Source organism: Leucopleurus acutus, assembly GCF_964270905.1.
Source record: "Leucopleurus acutus genome assembly, chromosome: 15".
NCBI lineage: Eukaryota > Metazoa > Chordata > Mammalia > Artiodactyla > Delphinidae > Leucopleurus > Leucopleurus acutus.
Window position 1 is genome coordinate 82,978,863 of NC_139157.1, and position 21,684 is coordinate 83,000,546.

The following is a 21,684-nucleotide window of genomic DNA, read 5'->3' on the forward strand; positions in this document are numbered from 1 at the left end:
ATTACTAGCAGAACTGTTTGTGCCCATGGACCAATTTGAACAAAATACTTGCTAACTTGACCAAACTTCAGTTGGTTGTCTTCCTTTTCCCAGGCTCCTGAACTTTGGACCATCCTTGAGTTTAAACAACAATCAGGAGATTAACCAAGCAGGGAGAATGGAACCACCGCCCCTGCCTGTCTATCTGTCCCAGAATTGTCTAGCCACTGAGAAAGACATTCCCAGTGCTACTTGGTCCCACTGTCTACTCATCCTACTCTCCCACCCAGTTCCTTCTTGTCTTGCGGACTCACCCCTTCCTGCCTGCCATCTGGGATGTTCTGGATCTCACAGTTGGAGTGTTCTCCCTACTGCAACAGTCCCCCTGCCCTACTGCAGTAGTCTTTTCAAATAAAGGTTCTCCTTACCTAAGTCTGGATTTGTTTTTTGACACCTAAAAGACAATAGCCATTTTCATTGGTCACCAAAATTTCTTCAGTCTCTATGTTCTTCTGGTTCTCTGTTCTTATTAAACCTCTTTTCTGTTGTAATATCCCAGTTACAGATAACTACAGAAACATCTCAGGGGCAAGATGATTTTTTCATCATGTAAAACTCTGTGTAGATTGACATGCTGCAGACATGTTTGTCTCATATTCTTCAATGAAGTGCTACAACATTGTAGAATTTCTTGAATTGATTTTTACATCAATAACTCTGGAAAACTAATAAAGTTTTCCTAAGAAGCTAAGAGTGATTCAAAATTTACAAGTTGAATTTTTTGAAGGAGTGGGATTTTGATTATGCTTTTTTTTAAAAAAAAAGTTCTTGTGGCTATATATTTTTACCAAGTGTCTGAATCCAACCTGAAAATCCAGGTTGGCTTCTCTCTTCCGTCTCCTGTTGCATGTGTGCAGGTAATAACAAAACTGGGGAAAAATTAAGTACATTTCAAGTGGGTTTGAGAAGTAAAGCAGGTCCAAATAGAACCACACAATGGACTCTAGATCCAAATCTGTTTAAAATCCCTGTTATTTTGGATAAGCCATGCTTTTCTGCTACAATCAGCTCCAGCCCCAGCACTCCCATGACAGCTAATGCATGTTTTCATTTTTCTGCCTCTAGGATTCACCTGAAAAACATTTCCATGGAACTTGTTGTTATTTGATTTGGGGATTTAATAATGTAGAAGGAACAAGTGGAAATACCATGGCATCAGGAGAATGGCCCCAAAGTAGAAGTCAGAAGACCTGGGCTCTAATAGAGGGTCTGTCATTTACTTATGGTGATCTTAGGTAGCTTAGCCTCTTCTGAGCCCCATCTTTAGGGTAATTAATTCCTGCCCCATGTGGTAATCTTAAGGACAAAAAGACAATATAGGGTAATAAGAGCTTCTTAATATTTAAATAATATTAATACTTGTTTCACATATGTATCTCATATCTTCAGTATATTGTGAGCTACCTAAAACAGGTCTTATAGAAGTAAACACATAATAATTGTTCAGTAAACTCTTTTGGATGTGTGATATATATGACTGTAAGCAATTCTAAAATAAATTCCACAAATAATTCAACAAATACTTATTGTGTGCACATTATTGTGGTAGGTCCCTTACAGATACAAAAATGGATCAGATGTGAATCCTGCCCTCCAGGCACTTACAGTCCATCAGAGGATATCAGAAATGTGTATAAGTAACAAGATAGAAGACTTTTAAAATCCTAGGAGAGGTACAGAAGCAGGGCTGTAAGAGTTCACAGGAGAAGTTATTTTCTAGCTTGGAAAATCATGGATAACTTTGTGAAGAAGAAATATGACGTTATTCTGAAGCATAAGGAAAATCTGGTGATGCGGAAGGGGAGACCTTCCAGTCCAAGGGCACAAGGACCCTGGCAGGTCCTGAGTTGGCTCAGAGGGATGTGCCCAGCACTATCTGGGTGACAGCTGCACCCACTTTGGCAGAGTACGTGTGTAAGTGCAGTGGAAACTTCAAAGGCGTGTACTAGAAGAGGGCTGCCTTAAAATGATGATTCCTTGATACTTACTGACCTGTATTTTTTTTCTTACAGATTAAAAAACAAACAGCACCACTACAACTTGGCATCCTTCTTAGAGTAAATTTACGCTAACATTTTTAAGTATGCAAGTTTTGGTTAGCTTTCATATGTTAATCTAATATTTAGAGTTATTGGAATTAGAGAAAAATGGCAAAAAGTATAAGTTTTTGTTTTATGGCCATGAATATTATGGTTTTAGAAGAAATATTACTATAATATATTGAATTTATCTCTTTAAACATATAGAATTTGTTTTCAAACATATGCTTATTGTGTTTTTTTTTTTTTTTTTTTTTTTTGCGCGGGCCTCTCACTGCCGTGGCCTCTCCCGCCGCGGAGCACAGGCTCCGGACACGCAGGCTCAGTGGCCATGGCCCACGGGCCCAGCCGCTCCGCGGCAAGCGGGATCCTTGCGGATCGGGGCACGAACCCGCGTCCCCTGCATCGGCAGGCGGACTCTCAACCACTGCGCCACCAGGGAAGCCCTGTTGTGTTTTTTTATTTTCTTTTTCATCAAGATTTTACAGTTTGAAATGGGGAACTGTATATATGATTTTCATTCCCTCTACAGGGTACTGAGATGGAGCTGAGTGTTATGGATTTTATATACATATATGTGCATATGTATATGTGTGTATATGTATACATATACACACATTCATATATGTGTGTGTTTATATATAATAGAGAGAGAGAGAAAGTGAGAGAAATCTACTAAATATTATTCCTGCCACCGGAAAGTCATGTGATAAATTTAATAGCCATTAAATATTACAATTACATTATAATTAGCATCAAGTTTATTTTTATTGAAAAACCAGTCCTTCATTATGTTGTACTCTTTTTTGCATAATGATGTCACTTTTATTTTTAAAATCTGATTAAAAATATACTTCTCACGTCTTTACATGGAGCACAGGAAGGGTATCTGACAGGAGTTGGGTTTTAAGGCGCCCTTGAGGTTGAAGCACCTTGGTGTCTGCCTCATGGCCTGTGGGCCGGGGTCCCCTCGGTCACTGGCAGAAGGAGCCCATCTGAGTCTCGGCCAGACCACAGGAGGCCGTGCAGCCCAGGCTTAACCAGCAAACTAAATAAACATCTTAGTTTATTTCGAAGCCCCCAATCTCCTCCCCACTCCCTTTACTTCCCTCAGACTGAAAAGCACAATCTCATCATCCCCGAAAGGATGAGGAAATTGCCGAAATCCTCTCCCCAACCTGCCCCCCTGGCCCCTGGGTTCCTCTGGTGCCACCCTGAGGTGGGGGGGACATCACTGTGTGGCTCTAACACCAGACAGGACACCAGGGAGCCTTCTGCAGTAGGCTCATGTCAGACTCTTCAAATCACAGATAAATCATCTGCCAATACATTCACTCCCCTTTCCTTCTGCTAGAGAATGTACAGATACAATTTTTTAAAAATCCCAAATAAGTTCATTTTCCCCATATGCCATGAAGAACGGTAGTACAAGTAGTTTCTTCTGTGAAACATGCAGTGAACTTCATTACTTATAATAAACATTGTCCCTGTATTATTTTTTGTATGGTAACTTACTGTTTCCTACTAGCAGTTATCTTTTTTTGCCATGAGAGAGAAAAAAACGTAATATTTATGTAAGACTATGATGGCAGCAGATTTCTGACAAGCCCCATTTACATGGTACATTGCTCCAAAGGGTGTGTGAGTAGAAAATACAGAAGCACTATACAGACCTGCTATTACATTGGAGAAATCATGAGCCTCAAAGGAGTAATAACGGTACGCTATTAAAACCATGAATACATTTTCAGTATCTGTAGTGAAACAAGACTTTATAAATATGTAAATTTCCGTTCAACAAATCCAAAATAAAATACACTAAAAAACTGATATGTAGACAAAAGTTTATTTACACCATACAACATTTTAAATATTTTATACACAGCTGCAGCAGAGAAAGCTACTCAGAGCTTTCTAGAGAAAACTGCAATAATAAAGATGTGAAATATATTATTCATATAAAAGTGAGATTATTACTTTATTGCATTTAAAGCAATGAAGAATGTAGCTCAACAAACATTCATTTAATGACAAAAACTTTGCTTTTATATTATAAAGTAAAAAGTGTAGTAATGGCCAAACAGACTGTTATAAACTTTAAAAACTGCATAAATATATACATTGTGCTTCATGGTGAAGTTTTTTGAAAACTAAACCATATGAAGCGGTTACAACATGAATCGTTGCTTGAGGTTTATCTATAAAGTTTACCCTACAAATCCATTCCACGGGTACTTACAACACAGGGTGGTCAGGACTGTACACCTGGGCTTCTCTCCACTCGCCTGACTAGGGAGAAGTTACCAAAGCAAACACCACCGACATGTGGCATGTGGAGGTGCTGACATGAGAGAGTCACACTGTCCGGATAGAAATGTCAGGCTTCCCAAGTCTTAAGTGTCAGTGCAATACATTTTGTCTCCACCTCAGTCCATTTTGATTTTGTTAAACTTCTGTTTGAAAGTCCCCCTCCTGCACATCCAGAGGCAAATTCAGACATTTCTCCCACTCTGCTGGCCTCAGTTCCAAGGTGTCCTTTGCCTCTGTATCTAAGACATTGATTGTGGTGTAATGTTGGTATTCACTGGGGTTTTTGAAAGTGTCCCATGGATTCTTGTTTGGTGCTGGGTTTTCCTGTCGAGAAGAGAGGGGAAGAGAGTCATTTATTTGATGGCTAGGATTGCTGCTTGTTGAAATTTCCAGGAAGAGAGCCTGTTCCTAAGCTTAATCCAGTTTATGTGATTCAGAGATGATTTGAAATTGTGGCCAGCTGCAGGAAATGGTTTTGATTTTAGTTTTCTTTCATTGAACAAATTGATGAACACCTCTTTTGAGTTACCCTAAAATTTTCCAGCAATCAAAGGAAGTGAATAGTATTATAGAAGGCAAGGTAGATGATGTTTTGTTTTGGGGCATCTTGTGAAGTGTCAGGATGGCTATATGTTCAGGTAGGAAGGAGCGTTAAGTTCCTGCTAAGATTAAATGTAGAAAACTTAAGTATTTTGTCAGAATCTTTGGAGGGATAAAAAAAATTGAGGATATGTCATAGGGCATGTTACGCAACATTAAAAGCTGTAAACCCAAACTAGCCCAAACTAAACCCAAACTAACCCAAATTTCATAAAATGAAATTTTAGATCACTGTCTTTGTTTAGTTTCTCTGCAAGAAATTATCGTTTTTAGAATATGAAAATGCTGCTATGTGTAATCTATTTTTTTATCTGATGTATATTCCCCACAATTTTCTGTATACTTGGGTAGCACACTAGCACAAATCCTTTCAAAGAGCACACTGTTTTGGGGAAACATATCCAGCAATATAAGCATTTAAAAAAAATGTCTACAAGTCATTTCTTCTTAAGTTTCACAGTCCGCACCCTCTAATTACCTAAGATTTAAGATCTGCCTAATTATGACACCACCGAGACCTTCCATGTTATAGGTGCTCGATGACTGCATGAGCAGACATCATTTGTGGTTTTTATAGTCTGGTATTTGCTGAAAGTTAGCAGTAAAATTTCTCTATTTTAAAGAAGTATGATTTAAAGATTTCTGTAAAATGAAGGGCTTTGAATAGGATACACTAATCTGAATAACATCAAAGAACAAGAAGGAAATCATGACTGAAATCTCCTTAGAAAAAACTTAAGCTAAAACAACTATGGTTGTTAAATGCGTCCTTTACTCCCTCTCCCTTCCCCCCCACTCATGCCCCCACAAATTCTGGCCTTCAGCTGACTACAATCAATTACCAGGGGGAACATAAAACAGGCACTTGAATAATTATTTGGATTCCATTCAGTATATTAAAAATCATTCTCTGGTTGGGATAGGCTAAAGAGGCGACTTACAGAAATACTTATAACTAGAAATTACGTTATTAAAATTCTCAATACGTTAGATGTTTTCAGCACTTATTAGCTTTAATCATGAGGACACACAAGAAAAAATAGCTAATAGGTAAAGATTTAATAAAAAGTTAACTTTGGAGATATGTACAGTGGATTAATTCTGATTTAGTCTAATACCCTAAAGTCTCATGAACTATATAGTCTTATAACTCTCCCCTTCTCTCTCTCTCTCTTTTTTCTTTCCCTGTCTCCTTCCTTGCTTCCCTTCAACCCATGTTTATTTACCAGCTGCTCTGTGCTGGCATCGTATTAGGTGCTAGGGAGAGTCAGGTGATAAATCACTTGGTGAAAAGCACATGGTCCACCAGGGAGCATAGATTTAAGCCCAATGCACACAGTACCAAATTCCAGTTACTCCATTCCATATGAATGTGACCTTGAACAATTTCTCTGAATCTCAATTTTACTATTTGCAAAAGAGAGATATGCTTTGTCTTTTGGGCCAAAGGAGTTGGCCAAAGGTGCAGCTCATTACCTACTTTGTGGGGCTGCAAAGATAAAAAACACAGAGGGGCTTAGTATGATGCCTGATTTTAATAAATGCTCACTAGATAGTAATCATACATATCATAAAGGTGTCTATAGTTAAATGAAGGTATAAAATATACAGTTATATCCACATCTACGAGCCGGAAAAAGTGCTGAGGGAGTTCAGAGGGTGGAAATACAGCTTCCCTTTGTGGAGCACAGAGAACTTTCTGAGAAAAGTGACATTAAGGCTGGCATAGAAGAATGGGCTTTGTCATGAAGGCATATGTGTGGTTGGAGGTCGGGTGGCTGGAAAGGCACGTGTACCAAGAAGTACAAATCCAGAGAGCGTGGAGATAGGACATCTCAGAACAGTGCCAATTCATTTTAGCTGGAGTGAAAAAAAATATCAGAAAAAAACAGGCAAACGTGAACTGAAAGCCAGATCATAAGGGGCTTCGCCTGCCAGGCTACTTCGCAATTTGGAATTTATTTTGTAGGCAACGAAGAATGGTTGGACCTTAGAGGGCACTACAGGAACCTGAGCCATCAGTCATCAATGGAAAGCCATGGGGTGGATTTATCCATCTTGGAGGAGGGCTGTCTCAAGGAGCTTTCTGGGAATCCTAGCTTTGACAGAAAGTTGAATTAGTTCAATCCTAAAAGGATTCAAGATATGTAAAGTGTTAGTTCACTGGCTTTAAAAATAAAGGTTTCATTATGTTTGGAACAAGTGTGATTTTCCTTTTATATTTTAAAGATCAAGCACCATGGATACAGGAACTAAAAAGGCCCATTTTAAACACTGTCAGGATGTCTAGATTCTAATTTCAAAGAGTATTATTGCCAGTACGGGACCGATCGAATTTCCGAGAGCTTCTATTAGTGGGTAATAAATTAGTTAATGTGGTTCATCTCCTCTGGCATCCCATAGTACTGCCTGCTGAGCTGTGGTTCTCACCACTGTTCCCAAGTGTGTGGACACCCTTGAGTGGAGAAGAACCGCCACCCCCAGCAATCAGGGTGGGAACAGGACCCCCAGGGAGTGAGGGGGCTGGAAGTCAGGGGGTGGTGCCCATGGGGCCACCCATCTTCCTCTGTGCTTGGGGTGGATGGATTCTCGCGTGGAAAGTGTAAACTGTCCAACGGTCCAAAGAACGATCAACCTTGGAACAGCCCGTGGGGATCACTGAATTCCACAGGGAGAGCCACCCAGGCCAGGAAAGCTTTCAGTGGAGGCCTAAATCCTGATATAAGATTCAGTCAGAGTTGGTACAAGTTCCTGATTTGATGTAACTGTTTTACGTTGGTTGGTTTGCTTTTTGAGCTCAAGTACAGAGCAGAGGCAATGTACGTAAACTGAAGCATGTGTGATAGAGGTCTGATAAATTATAAACTCAGTATAGGCCAACATGCGTGAGACTTCCAAAAATGCGAGTATGGTCTTAGGCTGTATAAATAGAGAAGATTAATGGAATATGAGAATTCAGAGCCACCGGAAACATGGCCTGGGCTGCCTGCGTGTTTCCCTCCGTTCCCAGCCGGGGTGGAGGGTCTGGCAGACTTGTAAGTCCCTCCTGCCTCCATCCTTTCCTCTTTCCCTCCTTCCCTTCACCTTTTCTTCCCTCCCTCTCTTCCTTCTTTCCCTCCAGTCTACGGATCGCGGGGACAAAGGGAAAGAGAATGTGTATATTTTACATCCTAAAAGAGGGAGAATTTGTAGCTGCTGCTTGCGCGGGTGGGATCCTGATGGAGACACTCACAGGGAAAGGCTGTTAACAATGCCTACCCCTTGTAGGGATTCAGGTGCTGTCCGGGCTGGAGCAGGGAGACGGACTTAATGGTCTTTTGGTTTCCCTTTGATTCCCCACATTCTACATAATTACCATCATTTGCAGGTGCCAGGCAGGTGCTGTGAGTTAGGAGCCGGAAAAAAAGATGAAACAGACTTTATTGAGGTTTGTGTCTCGAACATGTCTTTCTCCACCCAATTATGCACTGTTCCATTAGCAATGTGCCACTATGAATTATATGACTGAATTAAGGATAGTGAACTCGCTCGCACGTTCCTTATTAATCAGAACTGAATAAGGATTTTTTTCTCTGTTCTCATGTATTTAGGACAATAGTGAAGCAGCAATGACAACTATCCTCCCCACTCCTAACCTCCCAAATGATAAATATTTATAAATCCTTTCTAGAAAAGGCAGGCTGCTGCAGAGCTGTGCTGTAATTAGTAGACTATTTTGGTTGTCAGGAAACTGAGATACAGATATTTGTGCCATTAATGATTTAATACCCAGACCATACAAGGGGAAATTATAGTCATATTATAGCAGTCAGCCAGCTGTATCTGTTGCATAAGGCTTTTGGATTGGTAAACATAACCTTCTCTTAAAAAAAAAACAAAATGAAGTTTCTTCAGTTTATTTCAATGTTAGCTTTCAACATTTCAAAATGAGCAGCTAATGAGTTTAGGTCTAATCTCAATGGTGCAATTTTCATTTTCCTGCTAACTAAAAATTGACAAGTTAATATTTGGGCCAGGGGCGGTAGACGGAGAAAGAACCACTCACTACGTGTGTTTTCTCTACGCCTAGTGCTGTGTTGATGATTCCACATAACACATGATTCCTGCTGTATGGAGGAAAATAGACTGATATACACAAGCTCTTTAGAGACCAATGAAGAGTTAAAGTGTATATACTTCTGATAACCTTCATTTAACAAATGCAGATTAAACTATTAGACATGCAAGAAATCAAGAGCGGCCGTTTACTGGTCACTTACCATGCGCGACCAGCATCATACTCAGTACTGAGAAGAATACAAGAAAAACACAAAGACACATAAATTCTTGCTGTTGATAAGCTAATGATACTAATCAGGAAGCCAGGATTAAGACCCATACACATATGAAAGAATCACTAGCATTAGAAAGTGACCCAAAATACCTTAGAGTGACATGTATTTCAGAACGCCAGAGGTTGGGAGGAGTGGGTCCAGCCAGGGCCTGCAAAAGTGTGAGGCAAAGAAGGAGTGCCACGCTTGGAGAGGAGAAGCGTGGGGTCAGACGGCTGTCCCAGCTCCAGCCCTCAGAGCTGAGTCTCAGCTTGTAGCATCTCAGGGTCGCACCCGCTTTGGAAAGTGCGAGGATCGAAGGAAGCGTATTATTAATGACTGTTTTTCTATGCCCAAATTAGAAGGAGAAAATTGAGGTTCAGAAATTGAGCTTTGTAATTTGCTCAAGATCGTTCTTGAGCTCTCGAGTTCTTAGCAGAAGCTAACTGTCTGCTAGAAAACTCAAGCAGATAGCTCTTGCTTGAGCTTTCTTCTACTGATCTTCCTCAACTTACGACGGGGTTATGTCTCGCTAAACCCATCATAAGTTGAAAATATCATAAGTCAAAATGCATTCAATACACCTAACCTACTGACCATCATAGCTTAGCCCAGCCGAACTTAAAGGTACTCAGGCACTTACATCAGCCTATAGTTGGACAAAATCATCTAACACAAAGCCTGCTTTATAAAAAAGTGTTGAATATCTCACGTAATTTATGGAATACTGCACTGAAAGTGAAAAACAGAATGGTTGTCTGGGTACAGAACGGTTGTCAGTGTATCAGTTGTTCACCCTCGTGATCTCGGGGCTGAGTGGGAGTTGTGGATCTCTGCCCCTGCCCAGCATCACGAGAGAGTACTGGACCACATCTCAGTAGCATGGGAAAAGATCAAAATTCAAAGTACGACTTCTACTGCATGCATATTGCTTTTGCACCATCATAAAACTGAAATATCTTGTCGAAGCATCATACTGATTTCTGGATGCCTGCTCCAGTGCTCTCACGAATAACGATACAGCCTTCTCTGGAGCTTTGATTGTGCCATGCACATAGTAGCTGCAAAACATCATTTTATTTGATTACATCCTATGCTAGCATTATAGTAGTGGGAATGAGTGAAGAGAATCGCTGCAATCAACAATCAAAGCCCCCAGCGCTGATGTGTATCCTGAAACTCTTTTCCCTACTCTGGTAGACAAAACCCACCACTCTAGTTTTAGGTAGCAACTCTCTCTCTCTCCATATATATATATATATGGAGAGAGAGAGAGACGGATATATGTGTTATTTATATATTATACATTTATAATGTATATTATCTATCTATATTATATAGGTTATATATATTACATTTAATGACCTTAAAATGCCAGGCATTCTAATGAAAATATTTAGTCAAGTACTTGGAAATTTGAATCAGCTGACTTTTAACTCTGATGATAAAAGGTCCAAGTGAATCCAGCACATTTTTGATATATAACTAATTGCAATTAGACCTTATAATTGAGGACATTTGAAATATGAATAAAACACTTAAAGACTCTGTCATTCCTAATTGGCCTCTTAGTACATTTCAAAGCACCTTCGGGGGATTATTACTTATTTTTCAGTTTGCCACTCTTGTGTTCCCAAGACATCTGGGAGCTTCCCGAAGGCAGGGGGGACAGCTGACATGATGCATCTTTATCGTGGCATCAGGCACCGATGAAGTAAAGCATACTCACCAGACTGCTTGTATTTGGTATATCCCGAAATCTGTCCAAAGTTTGAAATTTCTGATTGAGTTCCTGAAACAGTTCCATATGCCTCTTCCTTGTATGCATGACCTTCTGCAAAAGAGAGTAAGATGGCTCTCGTTTCTAATCTGATTTATGCGTTAAAAGAAGAGATTTAGTATTTTGCTATGCTAATAAGGGAAATCAAGTTTTCCAGGAGCTAGAAGGTCCCAGAAGATGCCAAAAATGCAAATGGTTTGCACCAAATCCTTGTCTTATGGTCCGCACTTCTGGAACATGAAGAATTGGTTATTTCTTCCACTTACGAGATTACCAAAAATAGTTTTCTCCTGTGGGTGCATTAAAAATATAGCAGTCATTCCTCTGTAAGGTTTTCATCATTCAAAGTTAAAGCTGTTTTACAAAAATTGTTACAATGTAAAAAAAAGTTTAAAAATTTTGACTTATAAAGCACCACAGTCTCTCAGTGTTTGTCATGGGAGATATTACATTTTTATGTTTTATTTCTATAAACACTAAAATCTTAGCTGGCTGTACTAAAGGGGAAGCAAACTCCCCGGCCCTGCCATTTAAGGCTGACTCAAAGCACTAAAGTGTCTGAAATATAATGTGAGATCTGAAATCTTACACTTTCCCTGTGAATAGTGATTGAGCTTCGCAGAAGGAAAACCTGACCCATAGGTTTCACATATTTGTTTACAAAATGGTACAGAATCTTAACACTTAGAATTCAGAGCATGAATTGTGTGGTTGATGAGCTTCTACAACCACAGATACAATTTATTGATATCCTTCATCCCTGGTGATATACTTCTTCCAACTTCATCATAACTCAAAAAAATCAAGTCAGAAATCAAAAATGACCTTGGGGTAAGTATAATACCATGAGCTGAATCTTTTTCTGTTACAGAGCATTTAAAAGAGCACTAACAAAGAAGAGTTAGATAATAAATACCCTGTATTTACAAGTGTAAAGGAGAAAATACCTTCCTCTACTGTGATTTTTAAAAGTTAAAAATTTCAAAATTTTGGTGGTTCTCCAAGATTATGCCTTCGCGTTTGTGTAAGATTTTATAGTTTTTTTAAGCATGCGATTCATAATTCACCATTTGCTCTTGTGGATTGCATGGGTATACTATATTCATGCCTAAGCTAGGATTTGAACATTTGGTCTATTGTTTTAATTATCAAATATTTTCAAAAGTAAGGATTTGTTTTGAAAAAAGAAATATATCTTTGGGGGAAGATCTATAATGCCCAATTTTCTTCTCAAAAGACATTTGCATAGAACACTTTATCTCCTTGCGAACAAAGATGGCAAAAGAAAAATGCAAATGGCATTTTTAACATATCTTAAAAAGGCTTCTTCTGTCTTAGGCCAACTTTAATTTCCTATATTTAATGAATCTGTGTTTAGGCAATACTTTGTTTAGCTAATTCTTCCCTTCTCACTAGCCTACTTTCATAAGAGAGAATTCTGCCATTTTAAGTCTTGCTCTACTGGATTATTTCCACCTTGGCTCTTCTGAGCTCTTGGAGTTCGCTGTTGATGAATCAGGTGGGGAAGATGGGAACATGGCACCATCACTGGTGACAGGAGCATGAAACACAGCACCCGGCTACAGAGTGATGAACTTCCCTGCAATTTTCGGGAGAGTACAAGAAACAGATTTACAGGGTTTGCAGAGAAACACCAGACAAACGTAACTTGACTAGTGATAGCTGATGAAGACTGATGAGAGGGGGATTTGCATAAGCAACGCGATGGAGGGATATTAAGGACCAAGTAGCTGGCAAACAATGCAGTACATTCTATCCTTAGGGAGGCAAATATTTCCAGCAGCACCAGGTCCTAAGACACTGACTAAAATACGGATTTGTGTTACAAGGAATGCTTTTTTTTTTTTTTTGCAGGAGCCAGACTCTGACGGTGGGGTGGGGATGGGCGGGTCTGATGACTTTCAGGGAACTTGGGGCGGGGAGGGGGGGAGGAATGCTTTTTTAAAAAAAACAAAACAAAACTATAGTCATCAGAATATTGACTCTGGCTCTAACTTACAAATAGTGATTTTCATGATAACGAGTCTAACCACACAGTTACTTTGTGCTAGGGTGCAGTCGGAGTGATGTCATAGTACTGACATTTCTCTAACGATATTTCATTCTGTCAGTTAATACATATTCATGACATCTCATATTGAGCTAAACGGGGGAGTAACAATGGTGTGCAAAATCTGGCAGAGTCCCTGCCCTTTTATAGTTTGAGGTGTAATGGAGGACCTAGGTGTTAATCGCATAATAACTCAAATGAAAGTTAAATTAGACTGTGGTAAGGAAAACAAGCAGTGCTGTTATAGCAGTAGGTGACAGGGAAATTTGCTAAGAGAAATCCAAGTGAGGTCAGTTCCCCAATATTTACATACTCATTTTTAAGTTTCAAATTCTCAAATCAGTTATTCCTGCATCGTGTTTGTTCTCTTTCTTCCATTTTATAAAATGCAGAGAATTCCTAGTACAACTTTTAATCTTATGCCCAAATCCCCTTTCCTCAAGGAGATCATTCCTTTCCAAAGAGATGGACTTATTTTCTTCTAAGATGGTTGATACTACTGGCACAGCACGCCTGCTCTAATGTGGCCCTGTGGTGGGTTTGCCGTGTCATCTTCCACTTATCTTCTATTTCATCAGAGGGTCCCGACTTTGCACTGGGGAACTGTCCATCAAGGTCTTTACTGTCCCCTGCCAAGAGGTGAGTTTTTCCATATCCTTCCAACAAAGTTCTCTTTTGTCTGTCAGTCAAAGTCACTCTCTCTCTCGTAACCAAATATCTCTGATGGGTAAAAGCATGTTTAATGAAGCAAATAAAGTGTCAAATATATCCCGTGGAAATGAGGATACATTAACTGATAGGAGTTTTTAAATCATATCCTGATTGAACGGGCAGTGCCTGATTCTGAACCGCGTGGATTTTATTTTGAGGAGATGGATTGTTAAGACATTCTCAGAAATATATATGGTGGATACCACTATGATATAACCAAAGAGCAGTTTGCAATGTTCTCCGTAAGTTCATGAAAGCTACTCTGAACCATAAAGCTCAAGGACCCGGAAATGAATATAAAGACAAATGAAAAATTTAGATGCTAAAATTCAGGGCCCTTCCTATCTAGAAACATCCTCATGCCAAATAATCATTCTTATTTGAAACTGCCATCTTAGCACAGCCAGAAATCACCATAGCAATGATGGCCTGCTGCTTCTGAGAGGAGTGTCACATTAGGGTTGCCAAGGGGCAGCTCACGTATCTGTCATGGGCCCAGTTTGACCTTCCATGCATGATTCCTTCTTGTTCATAAACTCAAGTCCATCTTTCTGCTTTTCTTAGTGGGGAAGGTTCCATTGACAAGAAAGCCAGCATCACAGTGAATATTGGATGGTTTCTATCCCAGTAGTGTTCTGGGATAAAAACTTAAGCTGCAGTTTTAGTTGTCACAAGTAATAAGGGTTTCCCTTGCTTTACTCACTTGCCTAAATAATTATTTATTTGAAGCAGTCATGCCTTTGATGATCTTGCTAACCTAATTAGAAGTTTTCATGCTTATAAATCTTACTGGTTCATTTTGATGGCTCTTTTAGGATTTTTACAGACCTTAGTGTTTATCTGTTTACCTTTTCCTTTCTTTTGTGACCTAAACATCCTGTGTCTCAAAGAAATTGACTTCTGTGACAAAACTGTAACTCATGTGGAGTTTCTATTGAAGCGATCAAATATATTCTAATTGGCAATACATATAAAATTCAGGTTCCTTCAGTTATAACGCCTTTCAAATATTACAGGCATCTTCTGCAGTAAAGATAAATGCTTGGCAATGCTCCCCTGCACTCAGATTACTATCATTCAGCCTTTTTCAAAGCTGTATTGAAGCGCTATCCCAAGAAGACCAGCCACCTAACTGCACAAAAGTAGTGTCTCCCGAATAGCTTTTTTCACAGGACTCTTATCTTTTATTTTATATCTTTGTAATTCAAGGGAGGCAGTCTTGGCAGCCTTCTAATTGTTGGAATTAGAGAAAAAGTGATACACTGTAAAACACTTTCATGAAATTTCAGATATCTGAGAAAAATTAGGATGTGAATAAACTTCATGTCTTGAGCTCCTATTACATCCCAAACAATCTCCTTGATTAAGTACTTGGGACATATCAAATCTAACAGCTCTAGGTCTGGACAAATTTGGATTACGATCTTACTTCCGTGGCTTTCAAGTTGTGTGGTAAGAGGCCCCAAACCCAACCTCCCTTTAGCTACAGTTTCAGTAGTCAGAATAACCTTGGAAGATTGTTTGGAAGACTTAAAAAGGGCTATAAATCACATCACTGGAGCACACAGGTAAGAGCCAGAGTGGCCATTATTAGCTTTCCCAATCCTCACAATAACCCTTTGAGGTGGTGGTCCCTATCTCACTTGACCGATTAGGAGACTTAGCTTGAGAGGCCGGTAAGGCTCCCAGCTCACACAGGTGGTGGGAGGTTGGAATCCGTTCTGAATCCAAGTGAATTCTCTCTGCATGCTGCTCGCTGTCTCAGATGGACCCCGCAGGTCCAGGGAGCATCCTTTATCGGACCATTCAAGTCTGTGATCATGCCATCTCAATTCTTCTGATGGAAGAGGAGACGGAACAGTCCAGGGTGGGTGAGGGGCCTTCTGTAGAGAGGCCGTAAGCTCTGTGGCTATTGATCACCCTGCAATGGTCCCAAAGTACTGCAATTCTGGTCTGAAGGCTGGTCTCCTTATTTTGTCTCTGAGCACCTCGTGGGCCGTGACTTTGCATCCCTGACACCTAGCACGGTGTTTGACATTCTGAAGGTGCTCGACAGATGGGTGTGGAATAACTTAAATGAATGAGATGTCATAGATACATAGGCCTTGGAAGGCCATCATAAATCTCGCCCCCTCTCGTTCTATTCAAGAGGTCTCCCCACTGGAGGGAAGACTCATTTTATTGGCCCCAGACAAAAAGCCTCCCTCTCTGTTCTGGTCCTCTTGTGCTCCCTCATTTCCCGTACAAGTGTCTTATAAAGGGCCTGCAGGTGGTTTGAAACAAACTGAAGGTTTTCTCTTCCAAATTCAGAGTCTTGAATCATAGAGTTGGAATCTCTTTAAGCCTGAATTACAGATAAGATAGGCTTTACTATATATAAACTTTTAGAAATGGAAAGAAATTGCTAGAAAAAATTGGAGAATCTCCCGACTATAAACTTTAGATTATGGGGCTGGGAAATCATGTGCTGTTAGGAATTAGAAACCACTTGGCCCGAATTACCTTTTCAGTGTTAGGCATTTATATAGCTATACTGCCAATGTCTATATTTACTCATATAAAACTAGGTTTATCTCTACTCATCTCACTGCTTTACAGGCTTCAATCCAGAGTGGGCTGTTGAATACTAGTCTGCAGTGGTGGGAAAACCCATGTCAAGGAAGCAAGAGACATTGCAGAAATTAAGGTTGACTATCAAATCAAAGCCACTTTGTGGGAAGGGGATGATTTATGTACTTTTCTTTGGCCAGAGTCCCAATGTATCCATAAGACAGAACCTGTAGCCATTTGAAATGTCTGACATTACAGCGTCTATTTACGTTTCAAACATGTTTCTAGTTGAATAAATATGTACTCAGGGCTTAAAAGAAACCAGACAAAAGGTCTGGAAAGACCGAATAAGGTGTGTGTGTGCATATATATATATATATATATATATATATATATATATATATATAGTCACTGTCACTCAAGAGTATACTTGGCTACAAATAAATAATTTTGCAACAGTTTAAATTTAGGAGGCTACAAGAGATGGATATAGCCAAGTTTGCAGTGCTCAAATTTTTCCTCCCAAAATGTGCAGATTGACTAACAAAATGTACCCACTGCTGGGGGTCGGGGACAAAGCAGGAAGGGGACTTTTATGAAAAGGACATTTCTAAGAAATCGTATGCTTTCTATTGATATTTAGAAGTTAATTTAAATTTTATCTTCTATGTCATAGCTTAGCTGTGTTCACAGTGATATAAAATCAGTATAAAATAATATTTTATCTTACTTGACTATGTTCTCCCAAATCTTCCAATAAAATTAAGTCCCCACAAAGATACTTCGTGATCACCCTGGATCGGTGCTGTCTTGTGCCTGCTGCCCACCACCATTGCCCAGAGCGAGAAGCATGGGTTTACTGGGAGCGGAGGACTCACTAGAAACGTCAAAGGAACATTCTAAGGCATGTTTAAAAGGCTGCATGGTTCCCATGGAAGAATGTGACAAGGTTTATCCCCATGGTTTTGCAAGAGAAGGTACAAAATAGATACCTCTCTCCATGTATTTTTAACATGGAAAGAATAACAATGTCTATTACGGTTTCAGAATGGAGGTTTGTAATAGCATTCCTAAGAATTCCTTGAGCTTCGTCCTCAATCCAAGACAGACACTTTAAACCACCTGCCAAATAGTTTTGATTTAACATCATATTAGTCACCTTAATCCCTAAAGTATTAAAATGCAACTCATCCTAGCTAGATGTCACCTTGGTTTCCCTGGATCTGTTTGTGGTACTAGTAGGAACCCAGGCTCAGACACATAGAGCTATCTTTCTTCTGCTCCCCTGCCTTTTGACCCTATGCTCAGTTAAGGATCTGATCTTGACTCTGCAGTGTCCCTTTATCCATTTCCTTTCCTACCACCTCTAGGAAGTGGACCTTCATTTCTTCTTTCTTCGACTAGTCACTTCCTAATTTATATTTCAACTTCCTCATTCACCATACTATAATGTCTCCTTCCTATTACTGCCATATTTATCTTTCTGTAGCCCAGATTAGTCCTAAAAATATTCCTCACTAAAAATAAACAAAACAAAACACAACAGAAAAGACTTAGCAGCTTTTAGTAACAAATCAGGTAATTGTTTCCATGGTTGCAAGCCCTTCACTATATGGTTTCTAAATTTCCCCCTCTGTCTGTGCTTTTCTTCCACAGACCCCATGTTATGGTGAATTTTGACTTGCTTCTTGTTTCTTGCACATGCCACACTCAGCCAATCTCTATGCCTTTTCCTCCTCTGGGAGTTTCTACCTGCCATTTCTAGCTCCTTGAGTTATATTTGATGTGGGTAGCTTTGAAGTCCCATGTGGCTATCTTTGAGGTGTTACCTCCATAGTGGTCCATTTTTTACACTGCTCTCTGCCCCAACTCAGATACAGTGCTTGATCATTTTTTACTAAATCAAGCCAGATTAAAAATTCAATTTTTCATCACTCACTCAACAAAGCCTTATTAGATGCTTACGATATACCGAGTCTCTGCTTGGAGTTGGGAATACAAATCCAGTAACAGGTTTGGTCACAGAACATAGGGTCATCACTACAGTATTTTCTGTGTATTTTCCAGAAAGTAAGAATCCATGTTCCACCATTTTATGACCAGTCAAACTTTTGTTTTCTTTGCTCAATATTGTCTTGGAGATCAGCTCCATGAAAGGGCTCTTCCCATGTATGACACTTACCCACAGGGTTTTATGGATATGTGAGTTAAGAGAATATTGTTTTCATGTGTAGTTTCTGGGGAGTGTGTGAAGGGAAGATGCTTTCAGGAGTCCAGGAGGCAAAGTTTCTCTGTCACTGACAAAATGCCTGAGTTGGCCATTGTGTGGTAAATCTTCCTGGGGTTGGGTGAGGGTTAGCAGAAAGACTGACCTAAACATACTTAATTTATCCAGCCTGATTAAAATAGGGAGGGGACAACTTGAACTTTTCTTCAAGGACCATCCATAAAGGGCAGATAGATTGTGTTAAACGTCTCAATGCGGCCATAACTTTTCTGAACACAATCTATGAGACATCTGCTACATAAGCGTAGTTGCACATAGACGAAGGGGAACACTACTAAATGGTTGCTTAAAAAAGAAGTAATACCTCAAAGACTTTTTCTGGCAAGATTTGACACCTATAGAAATCACGCAATAACTAAAGCAATTAAAGAGCACAAGAAAATATCCAGGGTTGCGGTGTTGCCACTTCCTTTCTTTACCAGCAGATGTTTCGATAATATCCTGGCTGTATGTTGGGATCCTAAGCACAGGAAGAAGGATCCGCTTAGGGAGTCTGCTACCAGTTGCCATAGAGAAAAATACAAATACAAAAGAAAAATAACAATTTTTCTAACGCTCCAAAGGACACCGTATGATTAGATCCCTTTTCAGTGCTGGCAATTACATAACTTCAGTTGGTTGCACTGAGGCTTAATTTTAGATCTAGATTTTTACTATATTTTATCACTGATGCCTAGTGGGTTAATTCCCACCTCCTTCCCTTTGTACTAACACAACAACTGATTGTTTTCAAGAATACACACACACACACACACACACACACACACCACACACACACACACACACACACACACACACACACACACACACACCATGATCCTCTCTTTTGGCTACCTGAAGAATTACTAGAAAAACCCCTAAAATATCTGTCCCTTAAAAGGCACTAAAGAATCTAAAAGTGAAGACTTTTGCTTATTTCTCTTTGAATTTATAGTCTTGATACTTTTACCTTAACAATTTAGAATATAATGAAATATTGGTTCTGTGCCAGGTTACTACAATTGAGCCACATCAGTACTAAAATGTGCCACGTAATCACTGAGTTCAGATTCATTATCATTGCTTTGTATCTTGTACAAATACTCCTGAAATATGCCTAAAAAAGACCAATTTTCCTTAGACTCTATTCAAGGTAAAATCAGGACTTGCTCACCATTGCAGTAAATAAAAACAATTGTCTCCCTTTTGATACCTGATGTGCATTACTGAGCTACAACACTCATCTACATAAATGAAATGATGGAATTATGAGTTTCCATGTTCTGGGAGGCTTCTGTAATTTTAGGACTATCAGCTAAGAGTGTTGAGTTCTATGTAAGTATCACAACAGTACAAATATGCTGGAGAAATTGATAATGTATTATATCCAATTATGTCAGCAAGCTATGAATCATATCCAATTATCAAGATGCATAAGTGCATTTTATGTGATGCTCCAACATCATTAATTTTGTGCATAGCACAAGCTGCTCAAACGGTATGATTTCAGTAATTTCTAGCATCAGTATTACAGCAGCAATATAAATTGGAAAATGAACATCTTCGTCTTGTTTATATCTGTGAAAAAGCATTTACCAAACACAGGAGTACATTGAACCAACACTTGCTATTGGAAAAAAGAGTCTGGAAGGTACCACAGGGAGCCTATGGTACCACTGACTCAAGGCAAATCAGTCCTGAGGAAGCCTAGCTACCCAGCCAAAGCCCCTCACACGGCTCTCTTCACGTCCTCACTGAAGTAAAACAAACACAATTGTTTTAAATATGAAAAATCAAGAAACCGAAATTCCTACCTCCCAACAAACTGAGGGAGGTAAAAAATTTGACCAAGTTCAACTCTCAACATAAATTGTCTGCTTATCTTAGTGTTTATGAAATGGATTCTTTACTTGTCTGGAAAATCTCGGTCTTAGCATACATTTAAAGCAGTTAGAACTTAAATTTTTTTCTACAACTAGTTATACAGTAGGGATTTTAATTAAAAATGTTTGACTTCTCATTTAATTAAAAAAAAAGTAGAACCCCTACACAGATGCACAGGGTAATATGTTTAAGTAATTATACACCAACTTTGAATTCAAGTAATTAAAATTAAAAAAATAATCCTTAAACACTTACCTCAAAGTCAAGGTCTGAATATCGTGATTTTCTTCTCTGTTAGATATTTTTTAAAAAGAAGAAAAACCAATAAAGTTATGTTCAGTCATTCAAATAAAACAAAATTTACTGCTTTCAATAAGATCATCCTGCTTCATTGTGTTATAAGTATTTCCTGCACATAAGAATCTGTGAACATTTTTATGATTTCAAACTATTCCACTCACATTATTCCATTTTCACTTTGGACTTCTTTTACAATTGAAGAATATAAATATACAATATATTTCTCTTGGCCTCTTAACTCTAATTTTTTCAATAAGGAAAAAAAATTTAAGTGAAAATTCACACAAAACATTCAATCTTGAAGGAGACTTTCGGTCTACTACAGCAAAACTACTTTATAGACACAAAGGGTTCAAAGCTGTGTGGGAAAATCATCTAGCTGTCTCAAGACCTTGCACCATCCCCCTGCAATCTTCATTTCTACCAAATTCTATCCAACCCTCTGTCTATATTCCAAAGTTCTATATAGGTCTCACCCATAAATTTCTTGGTATTTGGTAGTCCTCCATGACAGGAAAGTCCCTCTCAGTGCTAGGCATTAGGAGCTGAAGTATTTGTTCTGATTTAGTAAAATGAATAACAAACAGTCCACACCTCAGCAGGACATGGATATTGATGTAAATACCTCACTATGCCTCTGACTCTGTTAAACAGTTCCCGAATCTAGTTACAGGTAAATATGCCTTGATAAAATCAGGAAACATGATTAAAATGAAATTAACATGATTATATAATATTAGTGCAGGGAAGGTGTTCTAAACATCTGCTCTAAGCAGTCACTGGATTCTTAGAATGATTAGCTGTAGAAGGAGATAGCTGATAAA

The 21,684-nt window shown here is 39.1% G+C and overlaps 1 protein-coding gene across 1 annotated transcript in view; it reads right to left on the reverse strand.

The window, feature by feature from the left end:
• Positions 1-4,523: 4,523 nt before the first annotated feature.
• The window catches only part of ADGRB3 (adhesion G protein-coupled receptor B3), a gene marked incomplete at both ends in the record, with an annotated part of 785,802 nt that continues 768,641 nt past the window's right edge, over positions 4,524-21,684 (reverse strand). Inside the window, 3 exons of the mRNA XM_082855783.1 lie at positions 4,524-4,712; positions 11,028-11,132; positions 20,816-20,851. Coding sequence (XP_082711909.1) covers positions 4,524-4,712; positions 11,028-11,132; positions 20,816-20,851 — 330 coding nt within the window. The remainder of the gene's footprint in view (positions 4,713-11,027; positions 11,133-20,815; positions 20,852-21,684) is intronic.